Here is a 27859-nt window from a genome sequence, read left to right as displayed (position 1 = left end):
TTTCAACTTTTCTTAATGACTTTAATTGGAGACTCAATCTCTGTAAACCATAGTTCCAGCCTAGTTCTGTGGGACAGCATCTAGTTCTCCCTGAGGTCAGGGGAGGAGAAATGCATAATTGAGGTTGGAACAGGGAACCCCACTCTCCCTGGTCTTTAACTCCAAAGTAATTCCAGCAAATTATGGCTTCTGGGTAAGCCTTAAAGTAATTGTTAACGTCACCAAGCTGTAAGTTCCTTCCTTCTGATGCAAAATGTTCCTCCTATTTGGGGAACTCTTTCACAAAATATGTGGGATCAAAATATACCTCTGTACCTGCACTAAACATCTACAAGTAGGAAGCTTCTTGATGGAGTCATTGGGCTGGCTGCAACAACACTCAGGCCTGGAGAAGTTCACTCCCTCCCAAGTTCACTTACTGTGTCAACCCATTATCCTCTCCATCAAGCATGAGAATTTTCCCAGACCCTGTTCTGAGAGGATATAACCCTAGAAAACACCAAATACCCACTGCTTGATTTCCATGACCGGAGTTCTTTGAGGCCCCAACATAGGGCTGAATTGCAGTTTGCAGAGCTGTGTATGATAACAGCCATTATAGTAACCTTGAATTTTTATCTGCTGTTCTTCTTAAGAACAATTGAAAACACCTTCACAGTAACGATATCATCAGGTTTGCCCTCTCACCAACTCCAAAAAAGAGGAAAGAGAGCCCACCACTTCCCTTTACATTAAAAGGAAATATGAGGACTCGTCTATGGTTTCACTTCCCATCCGGGCAAAGGGCTACAGAAGGCTCCCATCTTCTCTGTGTAGACTCTATTTTCAAAATGCTGGAGCACAAAGATTTGAGTGTTTCTCTGCATTTTTCTTTTTTGTGTGTGTCTTTTCTCTCATTTCTAAAGGCATTTCTAAACTTGGGAATGCCTCCCAGTCTCCTCCATCCCCCTCCAGCCCGGAGCAGATAGCACCTGAGTCCTGCAAGAACTTTCACTGCCGTCATGCCCCTAGCTGGCTCCAAGCTCTATTGGGTAGAAGATACCACATAGGCAGTGGCGATGTATTTCTTGCCATTTCCATAGGTGGACTTGTCCCAGGGATAGGTCTGGATGGCCAAGGGATACCCACCCAGGCTTAACTGGCACCTGTGGGGAAAGATGGCCAAGTCATAGGGGCCCACCGTGTCTTTCCATGCCCATCCCCTGAATGGGAAGATTAAGCCCAACCCATGTAGAAGGGCTCCACCCTGACTTGAACAGCCCCCAAGAGAACCGTCACAGCTTTCTCCAGCCATTGTCTCCCACTCCCCATGCCCAGGCAGCCCTTCAAAACCTATACCTTATTCTCTAGCTTCCTAAAGAACATTGCTCCTCATCTTTCCCAGAGCAGTATTCTAAAATCTCAGATTCTAGAGCTGAATGCCCTGAAATTAAATGTCTGCTCAGGGTCTCAGAGGTAGTAGGACCCAAAGTCCTCAAATATTAGAAGGTGAAGCCCAGTGGTTTCAAGCTATACTCTCTGGGGCTTTCGAGTTCCCCCTCTCAGCCTTGGAGACCAAACAGAGAGGCTTGGAGCCCCAGGGCGACTCCATTTCTAACTGTTTCATCTATGAAGGTTCTGTACAAGATTTCTTGTGGTTTTGCTGCTAAATAAAGTTTGACAACCACAGTCTTATCTAACAACTTCATCTCCCAAGTGAGAAAACTGATGTCCAGAAGGGTGATTTGTCCAAGCCAATGAGTTGCAGAATCTGGCTCTCCCGACTGTCCTGGCTGCAAACAGCATGTGGCCCCAGCCTGCTCCCCAAGCCTGGCTGGCCCAGTACTTACAGTTTGCCTGGCCTGGCAATGAAGCACAGGGAGTAGAGTGCAAATTCAAACTCGGGGCTGCTGCCAATGAAAGCTGAGCCCACTTCCTTATAGTAGCCATCCCAGTTGAACTGCATGGCAAGCACGTCGGGGTATGAATCCCACTGTGGAAGGTAGTAACGGGCCTGGTGAATATCACGAGGAGAGAGGTGGCAAATGGTAGCAGCTGGCCAAGATTTGGTGAGGGCCCATTAGGTGCTTGTGTGAGTTTTCTGGGGAAGCTAGATTTGTGACATCGACCAAGGGAACAGTCTGCCCTGCTAAGGTGTCTGAGTGTGACTTGGATCCTCTGTCTGGAGCTGTGCATCTCCCTGAGAGGCCAGAGCCAGCACTCCTGTGACTGGTACCAGGGCAGCAGAAACCATAACTGTTTCTTGTGGCTATCACATGTGGAGGAGAGGGACAATTTATTGTCCCCAAATTATTTCTTGGCACAGGGCAGCAAAGGTCTCTCTCTTTTGTTTTTAAATAAAATATATGGAGTTGAACTCAGACTAGCCAAGGCCACATTCTAAAGAAATTCAGGCAGGGGGTAACTACACATCTCTGAGACTCGTCTTCCCATCTGAGAGTCCTCCCCTGCCCCGAGCCTCCCATCCAGAGACAGTGTTCTCTGCCTCCTGCTCTCTGCAGCTCTGGAGCATTCACTGGAAGGGAATCTCGGGTCCTGGCTGCCTAAACTCTGGCAGATAGGGGAGTCATCCTCACAATCCCCACTAGGCGGCCAACAAGAGTCAGGGTGAGAGGCAAGTGTGGCTGTTCAGAGTGCAGTGAGGGCAGGAAGTCTGGGTACCAATAAGGCTTCTCCAGCCCACGGGGTCCACACTCCGTACTCACAGGGCCGTCGTAGATGTGACTGTAATAGTCAACCAGGCCCTCCTTCTCCTGCATGTAGAAGCGGATCCAGTTATGGAAGCCGGTGACTTTGCCTTTTTTGATTTCACCTATAATAAAGAGTTCAAGGTGGGTGATATGGGCCTCCCCTCCAACACCTTTTGCCCCTCCCATGCCAAGGCTGTCCGCCTTCCTCGGACTTTGGCTCATAGAATGCCCATAGCCCAGAGGACCATGCAGAAGTAGAGAGCCACACCCCCAAACACATTTTTCTTCCTATGTGTATCCTTTGGGAGCCCCAGCATCTGGTCCCCTTTCCCCTTCAGAAACTCCAGAAAAGACGGTTCCTCAAAAACAGTTGCTCAGACCCCTTCCTCTTGGCCTGGGAGTGGACATGCCTGTCTCTGCTAGCTGCTTGGCAGCCGATTCATCGGTGCCTGATGCTGCCCTACTCCTGAGGGAAGCTGTCTCTCTTCATTCCTCCAACTCTTTCTTTCCAAGCAAAATGATCCCACCTGAGAAGACGTGTTCAAAGCCACTTGAGTCCTTCTCTTCATTGCCTCTTGAATAGAGCCCAAACCACATGTTCTTCAAGTCGTTGACAAACTCCTGTTCTGAGCTATAGCGATCTGCGCGGAGGAACATAGAGGACTTAAGAGAGGGGAAGGCGGGACCAGGTCCCAGGAAGCAGGGAAGGGCCACCTGCTCTAGCACATCAAGAGACACAGGGTTTCAACCAAAAATGTATTCAATGGGGTGCCTGGGTGGCTCAGTGGTTAAGCGTCTGCCTTCGGCTCAGGTCAAGATCCTGGGGTCCTGGGATCGAGTCCCATATCAGGCTCCATGAGGGAGCCTGCTTCTCCCTCTGCCTGTGTCTCTGCCTCTCTCTCCATGTCTCTCATGAATAAACAAATAAAATCTTTTTTAAAAAACTGTCCTTTCAATAACTATGCACAGTGCCCCTGTTTTGTGCCAAGCCGTATCTACAGGCTGAGGATTCAACAGGGAATAGCAAGGACAGGATCCCTGCTTTCACAGTTTCCCTCCCAGTGGAAGAGACAGCTAATAACCAATATGATTGCAGATAAGTGCTATGAAAGAAATAAAGCAGGGTACCCCATGATGACCAGAGGTGGGTTGGGTTGGGGAGCTCTTCTAGAAAGGAAGATCAAAAAGACCTCTCTGAGTAGGTAGCATAGATCAGAGACCTCTGAAGGGTAAGGGATAGGCCACACAACATCGGGGGAAAGTTTCTTCTGCGTAGAGGGAACAGCAGGAGCAAGACTCTAAGACCACCTGGGCCTCGCGTTCAAAGAGCTAAGGGAAAGCCAGGGTGGCTGGAGCACAGTGAACGCAGGGAGGAGAGGAAGGACAGGAGGTCGGAGAGGTAGGAGCGATCAGGCCTGGAAAGCCATGCCCAGACGGATGGGTGTCAGTCACAAAGTAATAATACAAAAAGAGTTTAGAATTGCTAACCACGTTCTATGGGCCCAAACTATCTTAAGTGTTTCCAGTCCTCACATTGAATCTTCACATAAGGTGGGTGCTAATTACCCCCAATTTAGAAATGAGGAAATTGAGGCCAACTGGGGTTGTGTAACTCCCACGAGATCACAGGGTCGATAAGAGGTAGAAACGGCACTTGAGCCCATGTGACCATTACACATGTCAACTGTCTCTGAAGGACTTTACAGCTTCTCGGAGGCGAGAAAGCCACCGAAGGGTTTTAAGCAGGGGAATTATGTGATAGCTTTGTTTTTAAAGGCTCACTCTGGTTGTGTATATAAAAAGTCAGTGGGGCGTACGAGCAGCGGAGAGATCAGTTTTGAGGCTAACACATCATCCAGGCCAGAAGGAGTGGTGGCAGCCGTGGAGGAGGGCTGAGAAGTGGGCGGACTGGGGGTAGATTTTGAAGGAGGGTGCGATGGACATTCCTGATGGAGGCACAGGAGGCGGGGAGCCGTGAGGCAAAGAGAAGAATCGAATATAACTCCTGGGTTCAGGCCTGAGCAATGGGATGGACTGTGGTGTCATTGATGGGATGAGAAAGACCAAGGAAGGAGGGGTGGGAACCATGAGTTCTCTTCCCACTAAGTTCTTTTTTTTTTTTTTTTTTTTAAGATTTTATTTATTCATTAGAAACACAGAGAGAGAGGGAGGCAGAGACACAGGTAGAGGGAGAAGCAGGCTCCATGCAGGGAGCCCGACGTGGGACTCGATCCCAGGTCTCTAGGATCACGCCCTGGGCTGAAGGCGGTGCTAAACCGCTGAGCCACCCGGGCTGCCCTCTTCCCACTAAGTTCTGAGTAGATGCATGAGAGAGCCACGGGGGGTGGAGAGGCAGGTGGGACCCATGAGAAAGTCGGGGCCGGAGCTCTAACTTAGGGAGCCACAAGGTACCAACTGCTACTCAGACTCGTGGGTGGAGGATACCAAGGAGATACCAGACACATTCCATCCTCTCAAGGACTTAAAACACGGTCAGAAAACGAGACAAAATGTACACAAAATAGCAGACAATGGTTTCACCCTCCGGATGGCTACCGCTGACCCGGTGCTAGGCCTTGCACTGAGCCCTTCATGTGCATTAACCCGCCAAGACCCCGTTTCACAGATAAGGCTCCGACAGGTAAGCTAATTTGCCCAGGCTCACACCACTAACAAGTGGTAGTAGAGTCTCCGTGGCCCAAGGCTATGTGGAGCTGCCCGCCCCCCACCCTCGGCCCCCCGACCTCTGAGGACACGCTGGAAGCCAGTGGCGCGCTGGGGCAGGTGCAGCGTCAGCAACGCGGGATGTGAGCTAGAGCTTGAAGGACAGTCTGGATTTGGCCAGGGAGAGGGGTGAGGGCAGGATAGTGACGGAACAGCCTGGCCCCAGGCTAGGATGGGATCGATCCCTGGGTGCCTCATCTCAGACAAGTCACCTAGCCTGGGGCGGTGAGGGGAGGGTTTGCTGCTTCTCCCTGAGAAGCCTGCGGGCCTGCTCGGCCTCCAAGTTGTGTCTTGTGTTTGCTGCGGAGGAGCAGCAGGGGGCGGTGCTGGATCGCGCCCTCTGCACAGGGGCTGCCCGCGTGTCCCCAGCTTTACCTGCCAACCTCCTTGGGCCTCACTCGAAAGGGGAAAGGGACGGCAGGCAGGTGGGACCAGCCACCCCGAGCCCCGGGCAGAGGCCAGGACACAGCTGCCCATAGGGCCGGCCCCGGCGTGGAGGAGAGGACCTGCACACGGACCAGCACCACCTCCTGCCTTTCTGCGCCTCAAACCGTTTTTGGTCTGGTTCAAACGTCTCCCTATCTGGAGCCCCTCGAGCCACAGCCCCTCCCGGTAGAAGGCCCCTCTGGAACTCTTGGGGATTTTCTGTTGCTGCTTCCCCAGCCAAGATGCGGAGAGTCAGCATCCTTCCTGGACCCGGAGCGGGGGTGGGGGAGAGGCTTAGGGACCCTGCAGGCCTCCCACCAGGAAGGGGTCCGGCCCGGCGGGGTGGGGTGGGGTGACTCCCCCTCTTGCAGAGGCCCTGAGACTGAAGCAGCGAGTGGTGGGGACAAAGGACGCAGCTCCGAGTCAATCAAAAGAGAGGCGACTTCCAAGCAGACGGAGGCTCCCTCGGCTCGAGGCCCGGCCCGGGGCGGCCCGGGCTCCTCTCTGGCCCTCCCCGTCGGCCACTGGCCCCCAGGCCGCCCCCAGCTGCTGGCTTCAGCTGCCCCGCGGCGCCGCAGGGGTGCCAGGCCCTCCCCAGCCCTGCCCCGGGGGGGGGGGGGCTCACTCTGCTGGCGGAGGAAGCCCTCCAGTTCCTTGAGGACGGCGGTGCCCATGACCGCCCCGAGGAAGGCGTCCTGCTCCGCCAGCTGCTGCGCCCCGAAGTGCTCCCCGCGGCCCGTGGCGCGCTGGTAGTTGTCGAGGAGGTTGATGAAGGCCGCGTAGGTCGGCTTGGAAAACAGCTTCTCGTTGACGTACGTGAAGAGCCTGCGGGAGGCGGAGGGAGGCCCAACGCCGTGAACACGGAGCGGCCCCCACCCCACGGGGCGCCAGACAGGCCGGGGCGGGCATGCGAACGCAGGGGGCCTGGAGACGCTCTGGAAGCTTCCTCTGCTTCAGCCCTCGGAAGGCCAGTTCCATCAGCAGCCCAGTCAATCAGGAAACCCTCCCAGCTGGACGCCCGCAGTCCCTCAAAATGCCTTTATTTGCCTCTGGGGACCTCGTTTTCTCTCTGCCTTGGATCCTGCCTGCCCCGAGGGGAAAAGTGCCAGGGTGGAAAGAAGCAAAGGCGGGGGCCCGGGGTGGCAGTGCTGGGGGCCACCGTGCGGGAAGACTGGGGGGACTCACGGTTCCGGGCACAGGTCCACTTGGTCTCTGGCCTCCGAGGGCGAGATGCGGTTTTGGCTGTTGAGAATGATGTCCTGCTTCTGGGCTTTGTTGACGTCCGCCCTGTAGATCTTCTCAGAGATGCTCTGGAGCTCCTCCTTGGTTATGGCATCACTGCTGTAGGAGAAGCCCTCTGGGAGGAATTGGGGGGCTGTCTCAGCCTCAGGAAGGCCTGGGGGCGCGGGGCCTCCGTGTGCCCCCTCTTCTGGGCACCTTCCAGAAGCCGGCAGCCAGGGAGCGGGGCCGCAGTCCGTCACCCTAGGGGTCGGAGGCCAGGGGCCTAGCGCCTAGAGGATACCTAAAAGCGGCACGTGGCCTTGCCCACAGAGTGGCCACACTGCCCCCTCCTCCTGGAAGCTTCTCAGACTGGCATGCCCCAGAGTGACCTGGAGGGCTTGCCAAAGCAGGGCAGTGGGCCCACCCCCAGCGTTTCTGATTCAGTAGGTGTGGGGTGAAGCCCTGGGGTCTCCCTTTCTAGTACATTCCCGGATGATACGGATGCTGCGGCTCCAGGGGCCCCACCTGGAGAACCATCATTGCCCCGGAGAGCTCCTCCGGCTCGGGGGCTGCGCTAAAGGGAGCGGGAGACTGACCGTGGTGGCCACAGAGGCCCTCGAAGTCCTGGCAGCAGTTCCCAAACTCTGGGCAGCGGGCATCGCAGTGGCAGGGCTGGTGCCTGTCGAAGGCCTCGTGGCAGCGGGCCTGGCAGGAGCTGGGTGCCGAGTACAAGTCTGGGACGACAGGGAGCCGTGAGTCCAGGGCAGACCCCTAGAGGTCGCCTGGCCAGCCGGGGGGGGGGGGGGGGGGGGGGTGCCTCCAGCACCCCCCCCCCCAGCCTCACTCCCTCCCCGCTCCTGTGCAAGATCTCCAGGGAAGGAAAACAAACAAGCTGAACTGGTGCACACCCTTCTGGGTCAGGAAGCCCTTTCCGAGAGGCCGAACACTACTTTGGGGCCTGTTGTTTTGCAAAGTTTCCCACTCTAAAAATAAAAGCTCTTCCACTTCCCTCCAGAGGCCCGGACGCCCTTTCCTGCCTACCCCCGCCGCCCCCCCCCAGCTGCCTGGCACGGCCTCTTACGCCGCCCTGCGCTGCCTTTAGGGTCCGCCTGGCTTAGGCCTGCGCCTGCTGCCACCAGGGTGGCTGCATCTCTGGGTCACCCCTTCTTTTAGCCTGAAGCCCCCCCCCTTTAGAAAGTCAGACTCACGGCCAGGGGGGGCCTCCAACATCTCTTCCTCCAGCTCCAGGAATGGCTCGGGCTCCTTGGGATCTTCTTCCACTGGAGGTCAGAGAAGTAGAGTCACTGGCCACCACCCCCCAGGCCCCCCACCGCCAGAGGGCGGAGAGGGGGTTCCTTCCCTTCCCCTCCAGGACAAGCAGTGCAGGGGCAGGAGACACAAAACAGAGGCTAAGGCACAAGGAGTAAGTACCAAGTGACGAAGGAGACAAACTGAAGATGGAAGACAGAGGGGATGGGCCATTGAAGGCTGTCATTAAAAAGTGACAAGAATTTTCCAGGCAAAAAAAATTAAATAAATAAATAAATAAATAAATAAATAAATAAATAAATAAAAGAATTTGCCCAGGCGACAATTCTCCCTGCCCCTCAAACGCTCTGGTGTCCAGTGTGGCACAAAGGGGATGGGGGGTGGGAAGTGGAGCCTTCTGGATTGACACCTCCCGTGTGGGTACGACTTCTCTCCAACCTAAGTTGACAGACGGAGAGGCTCGAGCATCTCCAAATGACAGGGAACAGGTCACTTAGGGAACATCCCTTACCTACCATAAGTCCCAGTCCCAGTCAAGGGTGAACTCCACCCAGGCCCTCGGGGACTAAGAACTGTTTCCTGCGATACCAACTTCCCTTCTTTCTTTACAACACTTGGCAATGGCGGTGGAGACTGGGGGGCGGGGGGTGCCCAGAAAAGCAGGTTCCTATTGCTGCCCTGCTCCCTTGGCCTGACTGTGGCCCGGGGCTCTGGGACCAGCAGGGTGGGTGGAGAGGAGGAGGAAGGATGCTCCTGGGGACTCTGGGCTCCTCTCCCTCACGCAGTGGGGGAACTTCCCCCAAAGAAGCAACACTATTCCAAAGAGCTTCAGAGGCTGTTGGTGAGTTTTCCGGGTAGTGTCCTGTTAGGATCATCAGAACCACGGGTCCGATGATGCATCGAGCCAACAAACCTCTTCTGATCACTGACTTCGTGCCAGGCCGTGTTCTGAGTGCTGAGAACCCACGGGGTCCTCAGCCCAGCCCATGTCACGCTAACGAGACTCTCAAGGGCTGACTTAGAGTCTCAAGCATCAGCTGTATTTTTCCTGCCGGAAAAGGATTCGGAGTTGCAAATCAGACTTGGAGACGGACTGGCTCCTAAGCTAAGTGCTGTCCGCGCCGTGAGATGCCAGCCCGATGGTCCGAGGCGCACAGGCTCCCCTGGATCTGCCGGGCACCGGGCGGGGGAAGGCAGCAGGCTCTGATTCTGGCCCTGAGCTCTGGACCAGGGCTTCCCTACCCGGGCCGGACCAACAAAATTTCAGCTAGTAGAGATGGTGTTTCCGTGTAAACTGAATGAGGGTTCCTTCGAGGTGGAAGCAGCTCAGTGGGCACATGGCTGGGCCAGCAGGTACCACCTTTGGGAAAACTGGAAAAAGGTACTCCTTTCTCTCAGCAGACACAGCTCTTTACCAAGGCACATGGACTAGCAAGAAGGGTACAGATTCGATTTTGGTCAACTTGCCTTCTCCGACAGGTGCCCTTGTGCAGTGCACAACCTGCACCACCATATGCCGTGGGCTTGCTGGCCGTTACCCACCGTGGCTTCAGTCAGTGATCGTGTTTTGCAAACTGAGGGTCAGGGCACATGGTTTGACAGTGAACTTCACAAGGCTTCATGGCACAAAGCAGACCATTTATCTGGCGGTCTAACACGCTGGAAGCTTCCAAACAAGGGGATTATTCAAAATTATTTTTTAAAGCTATGTTGTTGGAGTAGCAGAGAAACAAGGGGCTCTTGAGAGCAGTGTGTGTGCCGTTTAATCACTGGACGGGGAATGACGGATTGGAGATGTTGCAGCCGCCTGGGTCCACTCATGCTAGGACGAGTGGTGTGAATCACAACAGTCCCTGTGACGCCGGGCGGTCTTCCTGGCGGCACACAAGCTGGAAAGCTCGACTCCATTTTTACACTGTTGCAACGTAAAGTGTTGAACAACGAGATGGGGAATGTAATACGTGCTATCTTAATGTTTTATGGTTAATTATCATTTTGCCGTTTGGGGAATTACTTAAACTTTCAAGATAGTGTCGCTAATCCTGACCCTTCAGACAGATGTTCCAGGTAAATAACATCCGTTTCCTTGTAAGTTGGGGTCTTACACTGGGGACATCCTAGAGTATCTGGGACAAGTCCTGGCCAAATCCCCGACCTTTGCTCTGCCCTCAGTGTCCTCACTCAGGCCCCTTGAGCCCCACCACCAGGCTTGAACCCTGCTCCAAGCTGCTGGACACCGAAGCCAGCGTCCTTTCAGGCACTCTGGCCATGGGCATGGCCTGGCCCGCTGTGCCTCCTGGACCCTTCCCCCCCACGAGGAGCCTCACCACTGCACAGGTGCTCATAGTCCTCACAGCAGTCCCCATGCCGGTGACACCGGCGGTCACACTGGCAGGCAGCGTCCCGGTTGAATTTCTCATTACAGCGAGATGCGCATGACTCCAAGTTTCCTATGAGCAGTAAAAGTCACACACTCAGCTCTCTGAGGAGCCCATTCTCCTCATCGAGGTGCCCCCTGCAGTGGGGTTTGCAGACAGGGGCAGGGGCCCCACCTGGCAGGAAAGATCGTTGCTATCTGCAAGGAGAAATATATGCACAGCCACCCATGCACCAGTATAAGCCTCATCCCCACCGCCCACCACCCACCACCCACCCTATACCGCAGGGCTCATAATATAGATGAGGATCACAAGCCTGAATGCCCAGGGAGGCCAGACCTTTAATATAAGCAAGTAAAGAAGCGGGGAGGTGGTAGGAAGAGGTGGGGATCGTGACAAACTTGGAAGTGATGTTCGGTCTGAAATTGGCAGCCACCATCGGTCCCAGCCACTCCTGCCATATTGGGATGCAGGCTCAGTGTTGCTAGAGCCTCTAGGTTTTCAAGAGAAGCCTGAATTTTCATGTGACAGTTTCCAATTTTTACAAAATTCAGACAGACCGGGACGCCTGGGTGCCTCATCGGTTGAACATCTGCCTTTGGCTCAGGGTGTGATCCCGGGGTCCTGGGATTGAGTCCCACATCAAGGTCCCCACGGGGAGCCTGCTTGTCCCTCTGCCTATGTCTCTGTTTCTCTGTGTGTGTGTGTCTCATGAATAAATAAATAAAACCTTAAAAAAAAAAAATCAGGGCAGCCCAGGTGGCTCAGAGGTTTGGCGTCACCTTCGGCCCAGGGTGTGATCCTGGAGACCCAGGACCGAGTCCCATGTTGGACTCCCTGCATGGAGCCTGTTTCTCTCTCTGCCTGTGTCTCTGCCTCTCTCTCTCTCTCTCCCTCTCTCTCTCTCTCTCTGTGTGTGTGTGTGTGTCTCTCATGAATAAATAAATAAAATTTTAAAAATAATTTTAAAAAAATCAGGCAGACCAATGAAAGAAGTCTGTGTGCTGGTGGTGACCCACAGGCCACCCTTCATCTGTCCCATAGATGAAGGTAAGTCACTGCTGTCTCAGTGATCCCTCCTGCCCTCTCCCCTGCGACACCCCCTTCCTCTCATCCTGTCCCTTTTAGGTCTTCTGCTGGTTTGTTCTTTGTTCCCCTTCGTCGGGTCTCCCCTGCACCCTGTGTGCCCCGGGTCCCGACTTTCTGTTTCCTCTAGTCTTTGGCATGCATTTGAATTAGTTCATGCTTGGGTAGGGCATGAGGCGAGTATGGGTGAGAACTGGATTCTGGAATCGGATCCCTTGTGTAACCACAGACCACATCCCTTACTCCAGCCACGTGGCTCGCAGAAGCAAATGTTTGGTCCCAACGGGGCATGGACAAAAAAGCCTTTGAAAGAAATGGTACAAATCCACTACCACTCCTAAAATCACAAATGCCCACCCCAGCAAAGACAGCGTCGGGAGCACGCCAGAGCGACAGCTGGCTTTGGGGGCCCTTTCCTTCCACTTTGAGCTTTAAGGGTAATTACAGAGTCTTTGTTTCCACTTGAGGTTCCTGAGGTTTGGATCTCGGAAGGCTGGGTTTAGGGGCCAGGCTGTGGGCTACGGAGGATGTCAAGACCGGAGTCAGGGTTGCCATGAGCGTCGGAACTTGTAATGAACGCAGAAACCGAAACCTAATTTGCTTTAGATTGAGAGTTGTGGTTGGGATTTGGGCTTTCGTTAAATGTATTGATGAAGTAACAATTTTGCACCGATGCTTAGCGGAGGAAAGGGATGGGGGGGGCGGGTAGGTTTAAGACAACTTCTGGGTTGAAGAGTGTGTCAGGATTAGGAGAAGGGAAATGATCCCACTTTTGCTTTGGGACTCGGTTCTGGTGGTGATTCCACACAGGTCCGGAACCTCAACTTAAGCCTGGATGGGGTGGGAGGTGAATATCAAGGACACGGGTTTAGTTAAACTGGCTTGGGCGGTGGGGTTAGGGTTTACACAGTATTAATCAGGGTCGCATAGCAGGGCAGGGGGGGCTTGAGAACCTGGACTCCGATGTCAAAACTGCTTGGAGCTGGAATTCTGGTCCTGCTGCTTTCTAGCTAGAAGATCTTGGGCAAGTTATTTGACCTTCTGTGCCTCAGTTTCCTTGTTTATGAAAGTGTCATAACAATGGAGTCCACCTCACAGAACAGCTCTAAGACTCGAATATGTTGATTTTGGTAAAGCACTTGGTACGGAATGACACATACCAGCAACACACGGTGGTTAGATAAACAGTGACGGTGTTCCGTGCCCCCTTGGCTGGAGCAGTCTCCCTGGCGACGTGCTTAATCTGGGTTTCAGCGGGGCCGCCCCTCAGACTGGGGTGTCAGGGCATTTATGTGGCTGACAGTTTCCTAGCTGACATCATTGCTATGAGCCTGTGTTCTGCACATCAAAGAGGTGTCAGGTCAAGGTTAACCAGGTCCTGAGGCAGCCTCGAGTTGCCTCCGGGGCCTCCAATGTGGCCAGGAAGGCAGGCCTTTGATCCAGTGGATTGTTCTCGAAAACAACCAGGCCCAAGGCCGCTGGTCCCTTCAGGCTCAGGGGAACACCTCCTGAATCTTAAACGATGCTCCCTTGGAACCTGAATGCAAAGAACTCAAGGGGGAAATTTTTAGGCCGGGAGGAAGGCTCGGTCAGCTGCCTGCCCGGTCAGCCTGGCAGGACACCCAGAGTCCAAAGGGAGAGAATTCAGACAAATCAGGGCAAGGCTTACAATGGGCCAGATCAGCAGGGTCCCGGGAAAGAATTCACTTCCTTCCAGCTGCTGGCACCAGTTGAGAAGGGCGCCACGTGAATGGTCAGCTGTGGGGAGCTCAGGAGGCCACCCCCCACCGGCCCCGGCTCAGTGGACTTTTTCATCTCGGTTCAAGAGCCCTGTCCCGGTAAGAACCCCTGGAAACTCCGTCTGCTCAAGAGGACCTGGGGCTTGGGGGGTGGACGGGAGAGGTGGGAGGGACTTTCCTCACGGGCGTCTCGCTGTGCTGTTCTGGGGACACTCAGCAGGCCAGTCACCCTGACTCCACGGGGGCGCCCCCACCCTGTGCCTGCGGCCCACACAGGGCTCTGCGGGTGCCTCGCTCGCTGGCCAGGTGCTGAGTCACTGCTCGGCAGCCCTCCCGCCCAGCTCTCGGGCCTCTGCCTTTCTTCACTTGGGCCTTGCCCGGCTCAGACTCAGGCTTTCCCTCCAGCCCCCCCTTGAAAGGCTTAGGGCCTCCCCTCTCTCAGGAGATGCCCAAGCTCCCCGCGCTCTCCAAGACGGCCGTATGCTAGAACGCCCACCCGCATCCGCGCTGCCCCCCAGGGGAGTCAGGTCCCAAGCCTGGAGGTCCCTGTTGTGGTCCCCTGAGCCACCCTGAGGGCTGGAGCATCCCACACCCGTGCCCGTCCGGGAGCCCCAGAGGCTGTTTCCCTGGAGACTGGGCGCACCAAGAAGGCTCATTTCCAGGACCAGCTTCCTGCCTCGTTCATTTGGAACAACCAGTGATTCCTCCATATGGTCCATATTCCTGCATCTAAGCTCTGGGATGCTAGAACCCGGAGAGACAAGAGCCGAGCCTCCCCCCACCCCGCCCCAACCTTAGGAAAGAAGGCCTACCCGACTTCCCATCCATCCCACAGCCAGGCCCCATCACCACCCCGGGCACCACCCCAGGCGCAAGGGCTCCACCTGCACCTCTGAAGCTACTGTGGCCTCTGCCCCTGGAGGTGTCCACCACCCCCAAAGGTCTCAAGCCACCCTCCTGTCCTAAGAGCGGGGTGCACCGACCCAGCGGCCACTCCTGCACACTGAGCTGGAAGTTCTCACGCCCTTGCTGTTGGCTGTCCAGCACCCATGGCCCAGGCGGAGCTGATTCCCAGCTGCTCCACGGTGGGGCCAGAGTAGAGGTACGCGGTCCCCCCAAGTTTGCGGGGGCCTGGGAACAGCTTTCTCCTCCAAAGGTTTTTGAACCTGGAATCCCACTAGGGGTCTCCTTATACACAACCTGACTGGAAATGAAGACATTGCTCCCAGGAAGATTTATAAGCATGATCGCAATCAAAACCTCAGTTCAGGGCAGCCCGGGGGGCTCGGCGGTTTAGCGCCTGCCTTTGACCCAAGGCATGATCCTGGGGACCTGGGATCGAGTCCCGCGTCGGGCTCCCTGCATGGAGCCTGCTCCTCCCTCTGCCTGTGTCTCTGCCTTTCTCTCTCTCAATCTGTCTCTCATGAATAAATAAATAAATAAAATCAAGAAAGAAAGAAAGAAAGAAAGAAAGAAAGAAAGAAAGAAAGAAGAAAGAAAAGACTAAACTGTAAAAAAAAAAAAAAAAAAAAAAAACCTAGCTCACTGAGATCTCAGTCCAGGTAAGATGCTTTTTCATTCACTGTCTTTTTTTTTTTTTTTTTTTTTTTCATTCACTGTCTTAATCAATCCTCACAAGGGTCCTATTTAGGACCAGCCCGGGTTGGGTGGGATGTGTATCAAGCTCTGATTCTTTGTCCTCTGGGCGGAGGAGGGCTGTCCCCACACCTCTCAGCTCAGCCCCCTCCCTTGGCACTCGTTCCCACTCACCCATTAACCAACCGCCAACTAACACATCAGCATCAGCACTTTGCACAGCCCCTGAACAGAGAGCTGTGCTGTTCCTCTGCAGGTCCCATCCCCTGCACCGCTAGTCTCTGGAGGCCAGGATCCTTCTCTCTGCTCTATTTCCTCCAACACCGGGTCCAAGACCCATTCCTCTGCCCACTTGTACAGCCTAGAGAGCCCTCAGCCTAGCTCTTGGCCCAGGGCTCCTCCGCTTTCCCCCTGAGCCTGCCCATTCTCCTGAGGCTTTACCCAGAGCAAGGCCCCACCCCAAACAACCTCACCTGCCCCTGGGGCAGAGGAGGGAGTGACCAAGGACAGCCAGGCCACTCAAAGCCAGCAGGCCACAGCACCGGCAGCGGTCCCACAGGCAAATCCTGGTGAGATCCAAAGTCAGGCTGGACTGAGGGATGTTTGGGTCTGGTCTTCCAAGGAGTCTAGAAGGGGCTTCCATAGGTTAGTCCATCAGGGACAACTAGACTCTGACACGGACAGGTCTAAGGTGCTCCATGGCTTTAGGACAGAGCTGCCCCTCCCTTGCCCCACTATGCTCACCCCCTACCAGGTTCCCTAAACGGCTGCTTTTTTTCTGCAGGGCCCTTTCACACCCACCAGATGATGACTTACCAGCCCAGGCCAGGCTGCAGAGCGCGGCCACGATCAGGGGCACACAGGCCCTCATGGTGCCCGGTTGGAAGCCCCAAGTGGATTGGCTCTGGGACTTTCACTAGAGTCAGGTGAATGTCACAGCTCTCAAATGAGCCTTATTTCCCAGGCTGATCCTTTTAAAGACATCAGAACTTGTGGATCTGGTACCTCCAGATCCTTCAGGAAGAAAAAGGGGAGGGAGGGACCCCGGATGGATAAGAGGTGGAGAGGGGGTGGAGCCCTACAGGTGTTGGAAGCCAGAGGGAAGGTGACTAAGCAGGCAGGTAATTCCAGATGTTTAGAACAGGTAATACGAGCTGTTCGTAGCCAGAAAATAGGTCATGCAAGCTGGCACCTCAAGATGGGCCTAGTTGGGGAGACGGGGCTCTCCGGCCAAAGTGTGAGCGCCAATGGGCTTGTCTTTGGGTGATGTCCTCCAAACACCCACCGACCTGCCAGCCACTGTCCTGACCTTCCAAGCAGCTGCAGGCTGGCTTCATCTTTGAGTTCCCGGTGCTTAATCTGAGGAACTTAATAAGGGGATCATTATAAACCTGACAAGCAGTTAAGAGCTCAGGCCCGCGTTGAGGTCAGTGCAAGGAGAGACATAGGACATGTGGGTCAGAAATGAGGGCCCCTCTTATTAGCATCAGACCACCTGTAGCTAAATCACCCCAGAAATAGCTGCAAATGGTCTCTATTTCTTGCTGAGTCAGCATCTCAGGGGTTACAGGTTTCAGGTTCTCACAGGTTCCAACTTTACGAGGCCAGCGGTGGGCAAGAGCCCTAGAGGCAGGCAGAGGACGCACCCTTCCTCTCCTGGGGTCCAGGAGCCCACTCCTTTCATCCCCTACTTACACTCATCTTCCCGAGGACCCTCCCCTTCTCGACACTCCTTCCTCCCCAGGGCCAAGAGCAGAAGCACAGCAACATGGGGCTGCCAAGTTTCCCCTCCTAGAAAGGTAAAATCTGCTAAGTGAAATGCCCTTTCCAGAAAGAGCACTGCGTGGACATTCAGACTTCAGTAAAAGAGAACTCTCACATAAAAAGGCAAAATTGATAAACCATTGAGTCTATAGTGACTTTTTTCCAGGAGTGAAGTAGGGGAGCGTGTCCTCCTCGGCTGGAGTGCTTGAAATGTGGGATACTGAGCTCCGTTTCCTCATCTCTGGAATGATGGGGTTGGACCTGACAATCTCTCCCAGGTTCATTTTGGGGTTTCCCCCTCCACGCCCAGGGTGAGCCACCAAGGTTGCTTGAGGAGAATCCCCCAGCCTGGCTGTGTGGGGATGAGACCACATGTGGAGCTCCGGGGTGCAGAGGACAGCTGCGGCAAGCCACCTTGCAAGGTGACACGTCAGCTGGGACCTTCCATGGAGGAGGGTGGCTGGTTGAAGAAGTGGGAGCAGAAAGGCTGCTTGGCTGCTGGGGCAGGAGAACAGGCTGCAGCCACTGCTGGCAGGAGCCCGCAGCCCCTGGGGGCTGGTGGCACCCATGGGGATCTCGGACTCTGGTTAGTTTAGGGAATAAAGGAGACTGTCTCCGCTGGGCCAGGAGAACAATGCCTCAGAATTTTGGGGTGGACGGTGCCTTCCAAGGGCCCTTGGCTGAGGCCGGATGTGTGGAGTCCGGCCAGGGCAGCCCCCTGTCCAGCTGAGCTGCCTGTGGGGTAGAGCTTCCAGGGCAGGGGTGCCCCCTCCCAATAGGGGAATTTTAGGTCAGTAGGGGGACGGTTGAGACTGACTCCATTGAGCCAGAGGGCGCATCTGAAAGACCTGGGTCCTCCAACAAGAACCACAATTCCAACTTTAAGGACAACCACCAACACCGATGGAGCATGTGCCGGCGTATCACACTCCACGAGCCTCCCATGCACCCTCTCCTCCACTCTCACTACAACCATTAACAGTACTATTGTTAGCCTCATTCGCAGAGGAGGAAACTGAGGCACAGAAAGGTTGGGAGGTACAGCCAGGAGCACCTCAGTAAGTTATGCAGCAGGGCCTCCAACCAGATGCCACCCTAATGGGCACTGATGCCATGTCGGCCCACAAAACACATCAACAACCGCTTCATCACGTCTGGGGTCCGACACAAAGTGGTCTGGGCTCAGACCACGTGGAATTGAAGGGACCCCAGTGGTCACCTGGCTCCACATCTCTTAGGAAGTTGCAAGCCCTGCACAGCCCTAAGAGGCTGTCCTGCCTCCGCTCGCGTGCCTCTGTGCCTCTCAGGGCTGCTCATCCCTGCTCCCCAGATCTGACTCCCAAACCCCAGGACCGTGTAAGCCAAGACGTGCTGACATGGAGAAAAGTCGTTAGGACAGTAGGAAAAAATCCAGCTAGCCAACGTAGGAACACACATCTGTGCACTTGTGCAAAGATGCCTCAAGGTCAATTAGATGCACATTGATGTATACAGAGATACACGCATTAAATGCTATTTCGGGGGCGCCTGCGTGGTTCAGTCAGTTAAGTATCTGCCTTCGGCTCAGGTCATGACCCCAGGGTCCTGGGATCGAGTCCTATGTCGGGCTCCTGCTCAGTGGGGAGCCTACTTCTCCCTCTCCCTCTGCCGCTCCTCCTGCTTGGGCTCTCTTGCTCTCTCTCCCTGCCAAATAAATAAAATCTTTTTTTAAAATTAACATACAAATGGTATTTCAGACAGCAGCTGGCCTGGTCTGGACAGAAAGCTCTGCTGCTCTGCTTTCCAGGTTTTCCCCCAGTTAGGTTTTCACATGGGCTTTCCACCCTTGGTTAAAAGGAGTCCCAGGAGGCTGGGTCCTGGACACTTGGGGCCCGGAGGGGGTGGTGACAGGTGCATGGGGAAGTGATATTCCCGTGATGAGAACACCAACAGAGATGCCTCCTCTGATCAGGAAGTGGGGACAGGGTGCAGCTGTGGAGGGTGAAGGCACATGGGCAAGGATCCAGGAGGCAGCCAGGCCATCAGCCATGTGGGGAATGGGAGTTGCATGAGCAAATATTTACTGAGCACTCACTAGTATGCCTGGTGCTGTGCTGTCACTGGACTGGCAGGATTCAGGCCCAGCTGGAAAACTGCTCTTAGAACCTATTGGCTTCTTGTGGGCTGGAGGACAGAGAAGGCTTGGCATCGGACTGTGGGGCTACCAAGGTGGTGAGGGGTCAGGACCAGCAGGCTATGGGAGAGACGGGACTGGGGAACTACCAAAGGGGACATATGCCGAGGCCGGCTCACCCACCATCCTTGTCCTCTGTGAAGCCAGGGTTGCGTCACTTCAGCACAAGGCCAAAACTGGAGGGGCCCTGCAGCTGGCCCAGGACAGGTAAGGCCTAGAGTCGCCTCCCAGGGGGACCCCTGGCACCTGAAGATGCTAGACCTCCAGCCTCCGTCCCACCGTGGCCTGGAAGTGACCCAGGATAGAGACCCAGGACAGTCACCCACACCTGGTCCCCTGTGAACCACCTCAGTCTGTAGTTCCCTCTTCATGAATGAGTTTTAGAGCGGCTCCATGCGTGGTTTTCTTTCACATTGATTTGTGTGTTGTGTACCACAGTAGGGTTTCCAGGTATTTCTTTTTAGGTTTGTGGGCAGCCCTGATAGTCAGCATCACCCTCTCCACCTGCCCTGGATGCATTAGTCAGACGTGCCACTTAGGCCATTCACCGGAGTCCCAGGCTGTGCTTCTGGTTCTGCTGGTCAAACCCCAGGCCACTCCTTTACCGGCCATGCCCTTGCCTGTCCTGTCCATCTCCTACTCACCTCTGGTCTCAGAGCAAGGCCACCCTTCCATGAGGCCTGACTTCAGCCCTCCAGCCAGAGGACTCCCTCCCGCCTGTGGACCCAGTTCTTGATATTTGTCCCAGGTGCCTTTGACACATCACCGCACCTCTGGTGCTGTTGCCAACGTGGTGTCGGTTAAGCCCTGCACTGACATTTAATTTTTCATCCATACAGCCTGTTTCTTCAGCTCCCCTCTGAAATTCCTTTGGAGAGGGAGTCCGCTTCCCAGGTCCCCTCTACTGTTTGGTTTTGTCATTGAATATATGTTAAATAACCATCAACATGTACGAGGGACCAAGAATAAATGAATGAGCAAACTGAGCCTTCCAGCCCCACTTGTTATAAAGGCTCAAGGGAAGATAATGAACAAAACAGAGAGCTGATGGATCCCTCTTTGGGATTAAGAAGCTTCTTAATTTGCACCTGGTGGGGGTTTGGGGGCAGTGGGTGGAAATGGGGTCTTGGCATTCATCGTGCAGTTATGTTTTCATAGCAAACACACCCTTTGGGGTAGTATTTCATGTTTGTTTGGAACTGGTGGAAATTTAGGGGCATCTAAACCCCCAAGCCAGCCCCTTGGCATCACTACTGCAAGGGGCAGCCAACGCAGGGACCTGACAGGGCCTGGGATTCCAGCAGCTTCTGACTTCACAACGGAATATTACAATATACCTCAACCTTATCCCACTTTTTAGGATCCCTAAGTAACCACCTTCCATACATTCTTCTTTTTTTTTTTTTTTTTGCCAGTGGTGCTAATGTTTCTTTTACGCTGCCTAATAGTGTTTATAAAATAAAATTTCTGTTTCATGTCCTCAAACCCCAATAGGTTTGGGGAGGGTCTGGAGGCAGAGACAGGAACAAAGCGAAGCGATGAGACAGGCAGACAGAGATAAGGAGGTTCGGAGAGACAGCAAGGGAGTGAGCAAGGGCAAAGGCAAGAGGGCGAGCTAGAAGCAGCCGAGCAAGAGCCAGGCCCTGGCACGAAGCACCTCACCAGCCCTTTGCCCCGGGTGCGTTGGCACAGCTGGCCTTTCTGCCCTCAACAAAGACGACAGTGGAACTGGCAGGAGCGGTTCCTACCCATCGTGTGAAGATCTACGACCTTTCAAAATTGTCATAATTAGTGTCTAAGGGGGGGTGGATGATAGGCAATTTCCTCCTTTCTCAGCATTGGCTCATTCACCTGACTTCGCCAAGCAAAACGGATGCTGGGACAGCTCAGCCTCCAGAAGGGGAGGGTGACAACCCAAGAAGCACACAGAAAGCTGTGATTGTGGGAGCAGAACACAATGCTGAGACTACCTGGGTTCGAATTCCAGTTCTTCCACTCACCAGCTATACAACCCTGGGCACATTTCCTGACCTCTCTATGCCTTGGTTTTCCCCATAACTGTAAAATAAAGCAAGTAAGAGTACCTGACAAGGCTCTTGTGAAGATTGAATGAGGTAATACTGGCAAAGCTCTTAGAACAGTCCCTGGCACCTAACAAGATCAGATAAATGTGTGTTTTCAAAAACCAGGGCCAGCCAAGGCAATCTTCAGAAAGAAGACCAAAGCTAGAGGTACCACACTCCCAGATTTCAAGATACAGTACAAAGCTGCGGTAATCAAAACAGGATGGTACTGGCACAAAAATAGACACGCAGATCAATGGAACAGAACAGAGAACCCAGAAATAAGCTCACACCTCTATGGCCAATTATTCTATGACAAAGGAGGCAAGAATATACAACGGGGAAAAGACCGTCCCTTCAATAAATGCCGTTGGGAAAACTGCACAGCTAGTGCAAAAGAATGAAACTGGGCCACTTTCTTACACCCTACACGAAAATAAATTCAAAAAGGATTAAGGACCTAACTGTGAGAATGTGAGATCTGAAACCATAAAATTCTCAGAAGAAAACATAGGCGGTAATCACTTTGACATCAGCCATAGGAACATTCTTCCAGCTATTTCTCCTCTGGCAAGGAAACAAAAGCAAAATTAAACTATTGGGACGACACCAACATAAAAAGCTTTTGCACAGCAAAGGAAACCATTAGAGAAGATATTTGCAAATAAGTTGCAAACGATACATCTGATAAAGGGTTGATATCCAAAATATATAAAGGACTTATACAACTCAACATCATAAAAACAAATAATCCAGGTAAAAAATGGGCAGAGTCTGAATAGACATTTTTCCAAAGAAGGCATAAGAATAGCCAAGAGACACACGAAAAGATGCTCAGCATCACTCATCATCAGGGAAATGCAAACTGAAACCACAATGAGATGTCACCTCACAACTGTCAGAACAGCTACACTCAAAATGACAAGAAATAACAAGTGTTGGTGAAGATTGTGGAGAAAAAAAAAAAAAAGGACCCTTACTACACTGTTGGTAGGAATGCAAACTGGTGCAGCCACTTTGGAAAACAATATGGAGAGTCTTCGACATTTTTAAAATAAAATTACCACGTGCTCTAATAACTCCACTACCGGGTACCTACCCAAAGAAAACAAAAACTAACAAACTAACTCAAAAAGATATAGGCACCCCTATGTTTATGGCGGCATTATTTATAATAGTCAGCATATGGAAGCAGCCTAAGTGTCCACAGATGGACGAGTGGATAAAGAAAGAAGAGGGGAAAAAAAAAAGAAAGAAAGAAGAGGGAGATGTATCTATATCTATATCTATATTTATATAGTCCGACTATTAGTCACAAAAAAAAGAACGAAATCTTGCCATTGGCAACAACATGGATAGATCTAGAGGGTATTATGCTAAGTGAAATGAGTCAGCCAGAGAAAGACAAACACCATATGATTTCACTCATATGTGGAATTTAAGAAATAAAACAAATGAACAAACAAAGAAAAAAGAGACAAACAAAAAAACTAGACTCTTCAATACAGAGACTAAGAGGCGGTTACCAGAGGGGAGGTAGGCGGTGGGTAGCGGGGGGAAGGGGGTGATATTAAAGAGTACACTTTACATGATGAGCACTGGGTGGTGTACAGAATTGATGAATCATTATATTGTGCACCTGAAACTAATATAACACTGTACGCTAATTATACTTCAATTAAAAAAAAAAAGCAGGGCCACAAAAGATCTAGTTTGGAGAGGATGGTTAGGGAAGCCTCCGTGAAAGAAAATGACATTTAAGACAGACGTGAAGCATGAGAAAGTGGCAGTTTCTCTAAACTCTTCATAATGTGATTCCTTTTTATAAATTTTAAAACCAAATTCGTATTTTAAAAATATAATGTGCTTTTGAGTATGTTCAAGCGTGTCACTTTTGAGTATTTCCAAGTTTAGGGAGATGACTCTCAGTGAGTCACACTGTCTAACTCACCTGGTTTGGTTGCCAAAGGGAACCACTTATTTTCTGGGGGCAGGGCTGTAGCCTAGAGGACTAAGCTTCCATCTGGGGGGAGCTCGGAGCTGGGTAACAAAACTCCCCTAATGCGTTGTCTCAGACTCTTCCCTTCCTATCTCTCCCTTAAAGTGACCATGAGAGGGGTACCTGGGTGGCTCAGTTGAGCATCTGCCTTTGGCTCAGATCCTGATCCTAAGGTCCTGGGGTTGAGTCCTGCATCAAGCTCCCCTTGGGGAGCCTGCTTCTCCCTCTGCCTATGTCTCTGCCTCTCTCTGTGTATGTCCCATGAGTAAATAAATAAAATCTTAAAAAAAAAAAAAATGTGACCACGAGAAGGGTTAGGAGGCTGATCTTCAGAATCTTTCCAAGTTATGTATCTACACAACAAGGGCCTTCTACAACCAGAATTCAGGCAGGTGGCAATACTTAAGGGTAGGGGACTTTCTGAAAATCCTTCTGGCAAAATGGCTTGCAACTGACGCTCCCTGCCTCAGACAGTCCTGGCGGGAGGCCACCCCTGGGAAGATGCCCAGAGAGTCTGCAGCTTGATGACCAAGAGGGGTCTGTGCCCCATCATCTCTTCCATTGACTTGAGCAGCCTAAGTCAAGACACTGAGAGTGGGAAAACATCCCAAGTCCTTCTAGTCAAAATCCCTCTTTATAAATAAGGAAGCCAAGAGAGAGGAAGAGACTTGCCTGAGGACGAGGCCACGTGCCACTGGGCTCCACCCACTGCCACCCACGGAGGACTGCCCTGACACCCACCTGTGCTGCCTCAAGCTCCGGTTTACGAGGCACTTTTCTGGAAGGCAGAGTAAGCTAAAAATGCCTTGCTGTCATGACCCCAGCAAAAAGTCCTCCTCTCTCCACCCCTCCACGCTGGCTATGGTCCCCTCAGTGCCAGGAAAGCCTGCTGCCTCCTCCACTCAGCAACCCAGAAACAGTTCTGGCTGCCACAGCTCACACCCCAGTAAGGAAACTGAGGCCCTGAGTTCTCCCCGAGGGCCAAGAACAGGTCAAGCAGAGTCAGACGAGGCCCTGAGTGTAGGGCTCCTTCACCCAGGGTCCACACCGGTCAAAGTCTGAACATTCACAAGCAACTAGAATCCCACACCTTCCCATAAAATGTGGATCTGGGCTCTGAGCCACCCTCCCTCTTCTTCCGGGAGTCCCTGGGCCCATGCTCCTTCCCCAGTGTCCACCTACCACCAGCAACAGCATCCTTTCTGACCACAACAAGGCCACCTGCTCCAGGAAGTCCCTAGGCATGACCAAGAAATGCTCTCAGAGCACAGCTGAGTCAGACTCAGCTTCTCAGAGGGATCAGCTTTCATCATCACTCGGAGGGACAACAGCCATTCATCACCGAGGCCGTAGGCCCCTTCGCACCTGCCCTCAGGTGCCCCGTCCTGCCGGGCAGCAGGAGGTGGGGCTTGGGTCTCGGAGAGTCCAGAATCTCAGAGAAGGGTGCCTGGATTGAACAGGGCAACTGGACAGGCTGGGGCCTTAGGTCAGGCCCGTGGCCCTGGCACCTGTGCGAGAAGCCTAGTGCTTACGTATGGGGCAGGGAATGAGGTTGCATTTAGAAATGCGTTTACATTCTGGCCTGTCCGTCCCTGGAAGGAATGGGGGCCAAGAACAACTGCAGGGTCAGGGTTTGTCCCAGCCACCAGCCACCAGCCACCAGCCCCGTACTGTCCGATGCTCGGGATACTCAGTGGTTCGTACCAGCAGTGAGCGGTGAACAGCCCCAGCTCTGGGAGGCAGAGCTGTGCCTAAATGGCCTAAATGCTTGGGGTGAGCGGTGAGACCCTGCGGCCCTACGCATCCACCCCTCTCTGGACGTGTCCTCTGGGGCATCCTATCCCTTCTGACAGCCTTGCTCCGCGTCCATCTGCCCGGCCGGGCGGTCGGCTCCAGGAAGCCAGGACTACCTGTCGCATTCACAGGGCCCTTGCCACGTAAGATCTCAAAAATGGAGAGAGGGAGGGAGGAATGTACACATGCCTGGGCCCATTCCTCTAAGAGAAGAAAACATTGGGGTTCAGCGAGATTGCATCTGGAGTGCCAGGGGCACGAGGAAAAGACAGGGGTGAGCAAAGGTCCGTGGCACGGGCCCAGCTGAGACACACCCAGTCTCTTCTCCAGTCCATCTGCTTATTAGCCAGCTACGTGACCTTGGGCAAATCATTCTGTGCCTCAGTTTGACTGTAAAAATGGGGGTGAGGGGTAGAGATATGTGCCCTAATATCAGTCTAAAAATAATAGAGGTGGTGGGACGCGTGGGTGGCTCAGCGGTTGAGCATTGGCCTTCAGCCCAGAGCGTGATCCTGGGGTCCCGGGTTCAAGTTCCACATCGGGGTCCCTGCATGGAGCCTGCTTCTCCCTCTGCCTATGTCTCTGCCTCTCTCTCTGTGTCTCTCATGAATAAATAAATAAATAAAATCTTTAAAAATAATAATAAAAAATAAAAATAATAGAGGTGAAAGTATGCTGGAAAGGATGAAAACTATTCAGATCTAAACCCACCAGCATGATAAATGCTATGAATAACAGCAATAGTAAAAAGATTAATCTTTGCAGCTGGGGAAGCCTAGTGGCCCGAGGCCCGGGGGTTGTGGACGGAGAGGAGGGCTGGCTCCCAGGGAGAAAAGCCGGAGCAGCCAGAGGGTCAGACGGTCGGGCTCCCAGACTGCCCTCCCCTCTCACCAGATCCTGTTCGGCCTGCTGGAGAGGCATGACCCTCCCTGACGTGCACCCCGCGATTAGCGTCCCGGCCTTCGCAGAGAAGGTGAGGCCTAAGGGATGTGTGTGCATCTGAGAGGAGGAATTACCTGCTGCATTCTGCCCCCCTCCACTCTGGGGCACAGTGTGTATACACGCGCGCGCACACACACACACTTCTTCCCTGCTTCATATCCTTTTAGGTAAGAGATTTTTTTTTAAGGCCTCATCTTATACTCCCCTCTCTCAGCACTCCCATGAGGTCATTCTCCCATCATCGCTGTCCTGAGGCTGGGACACAACTGGGAGACCCCCCCGCACACAGCCCAGGCTGCTGGACACAGTTCGATGCCCCCCACCCCACCCCTATCCCCCATGCCTAGGCAGTCAGGGAGGAGAAGGTGACCATGGCCCTTAGAGCAAGAAGCCACCATGACCTAGAGCCCTTCCCTCCTCCATGGCACCCAGCCCAGTCAGCAGGGTCCCAGCGCCCAGCCTGTGTCCTCTTGCCCGTCCCGGGCACTGTCTTCCTGGCCAAGCCTCTCCCAACAGGCTCAGAAGGTGCACCCGAGAGATTAAGGCAGCGGGGAGGTTGCCGGGCAGTCCGAGGCAGAAGGGAGGTTCAGGGCCAAAGCTCTTTCAGGACATAGGTGTGACCACAGAGAAGAAAAGTAGAAGCGATGATGGGGGACCCCAGCCCTGAGCACGTCCTGGGGTGGCAGGGCTTACCTCGCCCTGGAGTCTGAAAGGACAGCGGAGGGCTGTGGCCAGCGAGCTGTTCCGGCCTTTGCCAAAACCCCATCAGACTATGGGTTTTGGAGGGAAGAGAGCCCCTAGGAGTCCTACGCACCAAGGCTTGGGCCTCCTGTCATGACTGCTCAGCTCCAGAAGCTTCGTGCCCCGTGGTCCTGCATCTCCACCCACAGGCAAGGGGACCAGTCGGTTACCCTGCCGTCTGCTCTACCCAGGCTCTCCCTGGAGAAGCGGGCTCTGCCCAAACTCCACTCAAGGTCTTGCTGCCCACCCACCCCGTCGGGCGGAGGACACAGGACTGCCAAGGCCGTCCCCTGGGCTCTGGAGTCCCCTGGGCCCTGCAGGCAGAGCCGCAGTTTGACTCGTTTGTCCCTAAGGGCTGCTGGACTGAGATCATCATGCCCATTTTACAGATGGAGAAATGGAGGCGGGCAACCGTTCCTCAACTCGCTGTGATTCTTTCAGAAACCGGAGGTACAATCCCAGCTGTGCTGCTTCCTGCCAAAGGCTCTAACCCTCTCCGGAAGCAGCTTGCTTGTGTGTCCCGACCTCAGGGGTCAGAGGTCTGGCAGTGCAGCGGGGAGGGGAGGGGAACTTGAGCAATATGGGGCCACACCTGCTGCCTGCCAACCCCCAGGTATGGGCCCACTTCCCCCAGATGCCCGAGGGCCCTGCTGCTCGATGCCTACCCTGGGGTCCCCCCCAGGCAGAGAGGCCCAGCACCCCCTGCCGGGCTCAGGGTCACAGGAGGCAGAGAGGTGGGAGGCCCCGCCTGAGGCTTCCCCACAGGAGCCCCCTGGGTGGGAGGCAGTGCGGAGGGCAGGGGCGAGGCCTGAATGCTGCAGAGCTGGCTGGGACCCTCTCAAGAAACTGGGTTTCCCGGGGGCCTGCTAGGCCTCTGCGGCCCTTCTGTCACTGGCCATGTCCCCGAGGACCACCCAGCAGGCCGAGCCGGGCTGCAGACAGGGACAGATGGACAGACAGCACTGCGGCCAGGAGGGGCCGGCCAAGAAGCCAGTTGCAGCCGGACTGTACCGGGGTCTCAGACCACGGCGGGGGCGCTCGCAGGGGCTCCAGGCCCAGCAGCGGCCGAGGCCCGGGGTCAGGGGTGGACGGCAGGCAGTCCCGGGGACCAAGCAGCGCGGGGACGGCTCGCAGCCCATCTGGGTCCACCCGGGCTCTTGGGGTTGGGAGGGCCTTGCCTTCCCCAGCCCAGCAGGGCCCGCCTCAGATCACCGGGTAATTTCTGGAAGCTGCAAGGCCCCTGGGGATCACCAC

General features: G+C 54.1%; 1 protein-coding gene and 1 long non-coding RNA gene across 3 annotated transcripts; one reads left to right on the top strand and one right to left on the bottom strand.

The window, feature by feature from the left end:
* Window positions 1–26161, bottom strand: ENDOU (endonuclease, poly(U) specific). Of its 2 annotated transcripts, XM_077870326.1 has the most exons (11): window positions 18968–26161; window positions 15946–18576; window positions 10658–10780; window positions 8270–8341; window positions 7658–7795; window positions 7026–7197; window positions 6466–6665; window positions 3218–3331; window positions 2706–2812; window positions 1830–1972; window positions 1–1145 (listed from the first exon to the last, which is right to left on the bottom strand). In XM_077870326.1, exons 2-11 carry the CDS (start codon window positions 15998–16000, stop codon window positions 1025–1027), a joined length of 1245 nt encoding a protein of 414 aa, XP_077726452.1. In that variant the 5' UTR covers window positions 16001–18576; window positions 18968–26161; the 3' UTR covers window positions 1–1024. The 2 variants fall into 2 exon arrangements, with proteins under 2 accessions (XP_077726452.1, XP_077726453.1); XM_077870327.1 differs by lacking the exons at window positions 15946–18576; window positions 18968–26161 and adding an exon at window positions 12955–15045.
* Window positions 13027–17031, top strand: LOC144296933 (uncharacterized). Its single transcript, XR_013363863.1, has 4 exons — window positions 13027–13632; window positions 14369–14635; window positions 15914–16055; window positions 16874–17031. It is a non-coding gene; the product is annotated as an uncharacterized LOC144296933 (long non-coding RNA).
* Window positions 26162–27859: the final 1698 nt, after the last annotated feature.

Source organism: Canis aureus, chromosome 25 (genome assembly GCF_053574225.1).
Source record: "Canis aureus isolate CA01 chromosome 25, VMU_Caureus_v.1.0, whole genome shotgun sequence".
Taxonomy (NCBI): Eukaryota; Metazoa; Chordata; class Mammalia; order Carnivora; family Canidae; genus Canis; species Canis aureus.
The sequence above is the reverse complement of the archived record's forward strand: the minus strand, read 5'-3'. Positions and strand labels throughout refer to the sequence as shown.

Coding starts and splice junctions, on each gene's coding strand:
- ENDOU (XM_077870326.1), bottom strand. CDS start 16,000: ATGAGGGCCTGTGTGCCCCTGATCGTGGCCGCGCTCTGCAGCCTGGCC. Junction 7,796..8,269: donor GTTGGAGGCCCCCCCTGGCC/GTGAGTCTGACT, acceptor CTGTCGTCCCAG/ACTTGTACTCGGCACCCAGC. Junction 3,332..6,465: donor GGGCTTCCTCCGCCAGCAGA/GTGAGCCCCCCC, acceptor TCCTCCGCGCAG/ATCGCTATAGCTCAGAACAG.